This window comes from Patagioenas fasciata, chromosome 22, assembly GCF_037038585.1.
Source record: "Patagioenas fasciata isolate bPatFas1 chromosome 22, bPatFas1.hap1, whole genome shotgun sequence".
In the NCBI taxonomy this organism is placed as follows: domain Eukaryota; kingdom Metazoa; phylum Chordata; class Aves; order Columbiformes; family Columbidae; genus Patagioenas; species Patagioenas fasciata.
Window position 1 is genome coordinate 6014283 of NC_092541.1, and position 6402 is coordinate 6020684.

At 53.3% G+C, this 6402-nt stretch overlaps 1 long non-coding RNA gene and 1 gene segment (V, D, J or C); both read left to right on the forward strand.

Annotated features, from left to right (window-relative positions):
* Nucleotides 1–1225: 1225 nt before the first annotated feature.
* On the forward strand, nucleotides 1226–2351 carry LOC139829638 (T cell receptor alpha variable 4-like). The segment is given in 3 exon segments: nucleotides 1226–1277; nucleotides 1785–2136; nucleotides 2255–2351. Coding segments are annotated over 3 exon segments (501 nt in total).
* A 657-nt stretch (nucleotides 2352–3008) lies between these two features.
* On the forward strand, nucleotides 3009–5148 carry LOC139829651 (uncharacterized). The gene is made up of 3 exons (XR_011742206.1): nucleotides 3009–3450; nucleotides 4442–4506; nucleotides 5099–5148. It is a non-coding gene; the product is annotated as an uncharacterized lncRNA (long non-coding RNA).
* The last annotated feature ends 1254 nt before the right edge of the window (nucleotides 5149–6402 follow it).

Here is a 6402-nt window from a genome sequence, read left to right on the forward strand (position 1 = left end):
TAGTAGAACCAATACTGTTTGATGTTTTAATGAATCCCATGAGTCATGGGAAGCGGGGAACTCCCAGAGACTCTGTGGATAACACCCAGCAAGGGGAATGGGTCATAACGGTTGGACATGGCTCCTGGTCAAAGGACCTGAACAGTCTGAAGAAGTGGGCTGACTGGAAACTCATGGATGCCAAAAACAGCAAGGGCAAGGTTTGGCATGTGGGGGAGTAACCAGCTAGTTCATGGAGTCATGTAGGCTAGAACTGGCTGCCTGGGAAGCAGATCCACAGAAAAGGATGTGAGGTTTCAAGGCTGATCCATCTGACTATCAGACAGCAGTGTGCCCTAGCAGCAAAAGGACCAGCTGCGTCCTGAGCTGTGTTAATGTTTTGCCAGGAGGTACAAGAACACGACCCTTTCCATCTGGCCCATATGAGATCATATGTGGAGTACTGCTGCCAGACTGGGCTCCCTGGTCAAGGAAGGGTATCAACATATGGAAGTGAGTTCAACAAGGCCACTGTACATGTTAGGCAGCTGATGAACATGACATGCAAGGAGACACTGAGAGAAATGGGTGTCTTCATCTTGGACAAGAGATGTCTAGAATAATTTCTTGCCTTCTGTAACTGCTTGTACAGAGGAACACAAGAAGATGCACATGGCCCGTGTAAGTGCCCAGGAGACAGACTTGGTGCAATTTCCATCCTCTGAGATGCTAAAGAATGGACTGAATGTGACCTTGAGCAACAGGATCTAATGGGATCTGTGCTGAGCAGAGGAGTGACCTAGATGACTTCTGAAGGTCCCTTCTTACCTACATTCTGACTCCGTAATTCTCCTCCTCAACTACGCACACTGACACCTGCACGGCCATGAGCACATGTGTCCCCACACACCCTCTGCCACAAACCAACTTTCAGTCATAGTGCTGGAAGTACACAGAGGCAGCTGAAGGGAGGCTCTCAGCCTCCTCACTGCCAACCGCAGGAAATCAGTGGCTGCTGTTTCCAGCCCCTGAGCTCGGAGACAGCTCTGGGAAGCTGGTCCAGGAGCCGAAGCTGTGGCCGTGCAGAGCCCCGGAGCCCTGTGAACTCGGGCGAGATCCCGAGCGGCGCAGGCGCAGGACTCAGCCCCAAGGCGGAGCTTGCGGTGGAGAGGAGAAGAGGAGGAGGGTCGGAGCAGAGAACCGGAGCTGCGGGGGGGCAGCGAGGCGCGGGCGGCGGAGCGGCGGGATGCGGCGGTGCCGGGGCGCAGGGCTGGCGGGACTGGCCGCGATGCTCCTGGGTGCGCGGGGCTGGCGGGGCTGGGTGGGGGACGGGCCTGAGCCTGGGGTGGCCCCCGCAGGTCCCTCGAAGCTGTCGTCCCCTCTGGCTTCTTCACAGACTTTTGCCCCCAAACCACCCTCCCCTACGTCCCACATTCCTTCTAGAAAACTCATCGCTCTAATTTTTTTCTAGTTCTCCCTGTTTCCTTTCTTGCCTCTGTGTCTTTCCCTATAACTCATGCAGTCATTCTTTCCCCTTGCTACTTTGTGTTTATCAGTCTTTTATCCCACTTCTTTTCTAAATGATTCCACCCTTCCACCTATCGTTCATGCATTCTTATCTCCACCAAATACTATGGACACTTCCATTACTCATGTGTGCACATCTTCTAGAACCCCTTCTCATCATCTCTGTTTGTTCCTCAGTGCTCCTGTGGGATTTGTTCCCGGAAGCAGCAACCAGGGCTTTGAGGTTTTGAGGAATTTTGAGGATTTGAGGATGTTTTCCTTCTTTTTCTCCTCGGCAGTGGCTTCGGGAAGAGCCCAGGTGCAGCAGGAGCCGTCGGCAGAGACCTCCGAGGACACCGAAATCAGCATCAACTGCTCACACCCCAACATACAGACCAATGATTACATCTTCTGGTACCGTCTCCTCCCGGACCGAGGTCCCGAACTCCTCGTGTGGGGTATTAAAGGCTCCAAAGCGCTGTCGGAGCCGCCGGGTTGGCTGTCGGTGGCGGCAGACCGCCGGTCCAGCGCCCTGTGGCTCTCCTGGCCCCGGCGCGGGGACGCGGCGGTGTATTACTGCGCCGTGGGAGACACGGGGAGAGGAGCCGGGGCTGCGGCCGGGCACGAACCGCCGCGGGCGGGGTCGGGTGGGTGAGGCGGGGGCGGGGACAGGGGGACAGTCCTGGTCGACCCGCCAGGGGGCGCTGCCGCTCCGCCCGCAGGAGCCGCCTGGCCCCCTCCGCCCCCAGGGCGGCCCCTCCGCCCCCAGGGCGGCCCCTCCGCCCCCAGGGCGGCCCCTCCGCCCCCAGGGCGGCCCCTCCGCCCCCAGGGCGGCTCCCCCGCCCGAGCACCGGCAACGATATTGACATTACACCAACCGCACCCCCACATGGATTCAGACCACTGAGTCTACGTGCTGATCCTTCCTTCTGAGCCTTCCGAATGACAGGAGGAGTTGCCCATGGACAGTTGTCCCGTGCTGGGGGCTGGTTGTGCTCCCCAGGAGGGGCAAAAAGCTGTAGTTGATCTCTCCACAGAGCCTCCTCATGGCAAAGATGGGCAGTTCCAAGCACACCTGATGGAAAAGACTCTCCTCTTCATTCCCTCCTGTCAGCTATTTACACACATTGCCAGTGTTCCCCCTGAGCTGTCTCTTCCCCAGGCTGTACACTGTCAGCCCTCTCAACATATTCTCATAGGAAAGATGCTTCAGTCCCCACACCATTTTGCTGGTCTCACTCCAGTATCTTTCTTGTATTGAGGAGTGCAGAAGTGGAGTGAGCACTCAGCAGTACTGAGTAGGGAGGATCAGGTCCTTTGTCCTGCTGATTGACTCTTTTCCTACTGCAGCCCAGGCTGCTGTTGGCCTTCCTTGCCATGAGGGTCCATTGCCACAGCAGACACAGGAACAACACAGAGCTGCTGAAACTGAGCGGGACACAGCAGCGAGTATTCAGGAGCAGTATCCCAGCTGCTTGTCCAGCTCTTCCTCTTCCCTCAGCATGCACCAACGACCACTGTTGGAGAAGAAGACTCTTGGTATGAGACATGACTTCTCCTGTGTTTTTACCTTGTTGAAAAAACAACCAACCAACCAAACAAACAAACAAAAAAACCCCAACAGGTTGGAATCTATGGGCACAGATTATCTCATTCCACACATTTCAAGTGACCCAGGTGCTTCTTTACACCTGCCATACATCTGAAAATGAGTGCTCCTTTGGCCAAGCTTTGCCTTTTCTTTTATGCTTGTAGTTTCTCAATCATTCTGAGAAGTGAATACCACGACAACATTGCTACAGGTCTTGCAGGGAGACATTTCAGAGACTGAACTCAACATGGAGTTTCTCCCCAGAGCCGACTCAAGAAACTCAATTTCCTCTGGGCACAGGAGACTTTCAGCTTCTTAAAGAACTTTCTTGCCTGAAGAACTCCAGCAGAGGCCACTGTAAGGACAAGTGGAAGGTGAGAGCCACTGGTTCACTAAGGCTGGCAGATCAAATCCCTTTTCTTTTCAAAGGGAAGAGCAAAGAAAAGGGAAAGTGATAAACAAAGCACACAATGACACCGATCTCTCAGTAGGTGATAAGGGAGACAAGGAGGGAGACCAGAGCTCTGCAGCCTCTAATTGATGGGCCATTGGGAAACTGCAGGTGTAGCTTTGTAGTGGGACAGGCTGAGCTTTGGAAGTGACAGGAAGTGACAAGAAGAACAGGAGGATTTGCATGTTTGAGCAGAGTCCTGTGGGACTAGACAACACTTCTTAAGGCATGTGGAGGGGAAGAGTCAAAGGTGGGGGGAAAGAGGAGACTGGGGAGGATCAAGAGGAGACAATAGACAGGGGTAGGAATAAAAGGTGGTACCTGCACCTAAGCAGGAGTTGGTCAGTGCAATTGTTGGGGTGACCCCTGTGCCTGACCATTACAGCCCCCCCGCCTTCTTATTAAATCCTTTCTTAAGAAGGAAAGGGAAAGGTTATGTCAGCCTGGAGACCCTCCACATCTCTAGGAACCTCATTTGAGAACATGACGAGGTCCAGCACATCATCTATGAGGACAGGAGATGAGGACTTCACTGCAAGCAGACCAGGAACAGCCCCTCCCCATCATGGCATTCCCTCAGTTACCAGGACATCTCATTTTGGAATTGTTGAGAAATGCTGAATGAGCCACAGATGTTCTTGGTGGAGGAGGGAGAAACCCCGAATGAGACTTTCAGGCACAGGAAGTATAGATCTCTTCTCTTCCCCACTTCTACATTTGGTCCCCCCCAGAGTGGTTTCCGGCAGCTCTGGTATCTTGGGGCTGGGAGGTGCTTTTCTGACTCTCTCACTCAAGAAACAAGCAGGCTGTTCTCGGCATGCACCTTGGGTACCTGGTCCTCACTGCCTTCCTGGGGCAACTGCTGGGTAGGTCTTTGCTTTCTGTAAATTCATCCTTCTTCTTCTTCTCCCAAGGAAACTCCCACCAACCTCATCAGGATCATGCAGAGAACTACTCATGATTAAAGGGAAAACACAAGGTAATGTCACCTCACATTTGTGTTTTTGCACCAGTTCTCTAAAGATTCTCTTAGTGTTAGAAGGAGAGGAGAGGAGAGGAGAGGAGAGGAGAGGAGAGGAGAGGAGAGGAGAGGAGAGGAGAGGAGAGGAGAGGAGAGGAGAGGAGAGGAGAGGAGAGGAGAGGAGAGGAGAGGAGAGGAGAGGAGAGGAGAGGAGAGGAGAGGGGGAGATGCCTCTGATCACTTCTTTCCCTGTTCTCTCCTATTTTATCAATCACTCTCTGCCTCTCTTTTCTGACCTACATGCTGTCACCATAGGAGATCTCAGCTCTCTCTGCACTCCCACATTTCTCCCTTCACAATCCCAATTATTAACAGCAGATCCTGTCAAAGCAGTTACATGGACTTTAAAGCTCTCATCCCATTGACATTACCAAGGTGTCCCATTCTACCTCTGGGCTGGTACATGTCTGTCATGACCTCCAGTTTCCTCCTAGTTATTGACACAGGCAGGATCCCTTCTTTCCAGAATTTAGCTCAGCTGTGTGTTGGGTCAGGAGCCCAAGAAATGACAGTAATTCGGAATCAGGATGAATCTTTTTTGTCTCTGCAGGCCTCTCAATCCGCTGGGGGGGTGCTGGTCCTAGCACATGAAGGTCAGGCGTGACAGGTTGTTCCCTGGTCCTCTGGGCAGTAGGAACAGGACCAGGGACACAGCACAGCTCTCCTCAGAGTCCAGCTCTACTCGCCTGCCCAGAACTATTCTGCACCTTGCTGTCCCCACACATCAGGATTCTCCTGCAGGCCAAGGGACAAGGAGACTTCTCTAGCAGAGTTTGGCATCCATTCCTAGTTTGCTTTCCAGAGCCCTTCCCTGCAGAGTTCCTGACCTTCACTTTCTTCCAGGCACCATGGGGCAGGTCACCATCACCCAGCAAGAAGGACAAGTCACAGTGAAGCAGAGAGACACCTTCCAAACTACCTGCACATACCAGACACCCAACTTTCAAGGCTTGCTCTGGTACCAGCAGAGGAAAGGCCAAGCTCCCCAGCTGGTCTCATATCACACAGGATCTGGCCACAAGCGCAGCGACCGTTTCAGCACAACTCTGAACACCACGGGGAAATACAGCGTCCTGCAGGTGGAGGAAGTCGAGGTGTCTGACAGTGCCTTGTACCTCTGTGCTGTGCAAGACACCCTGGTGCAGGGAGCTTCCTTGGCTGTGCAAGAACCCCGGGGAGGGAGGGGATGTGTCTGTGCAAGGCTGAGCTTGTGGGATGGGGCGCTGAGCTGTGCCCTGGCAGCGCTGCTTCCCCTGTGTCCTCAGGGATCTGCAGGGGAAGATCCTGTGATGTAACATTTTCTGTCCATTCCAGACACCATTTATGCACACATCGTCTTCAATATTCTCATACTAAGTCAAGGTAGTTTCTTCTTCTTGCCAGTGCATGGAAAGCTCCACTGTTTGGCAAAGTGCAAGCAGCACACACAAGAGCCGTTGCATTGACATGCTAGTGATTTGTTCATCTTGATCACAAGTAGTACACCTGTCCTCCCTGGCAGTAATAGGGTTTGTCTTGTCTTGAGGGGACACCGTATTACTACTTCCGTTTTGCTGTTTCCCTCTTATACTTCAGTCATGGCAGGTGTTTTTAAGAGGTGCTGGACCTTTTCTTTCTCCTATTGATATGCCAATAAACCGCCCCACATGCAGACCAAGAGAAGTGCACTTGAGGCAGCTCCCAGCATGGGGCATCCATGGGCCCTCTGTCCCCTATTCTCCCTGGGGAGGCAGCAAAAGGCTCAGCCTCATTTCAGCAGGTGTCTCGTCTCTGCCACTGGAACAGGAGGTTGAGGGAAGGTTTCCTCCCCTTCTACTCTGCCCTGGTGAGGCCGCATCTGGAGTAATGTGTCCA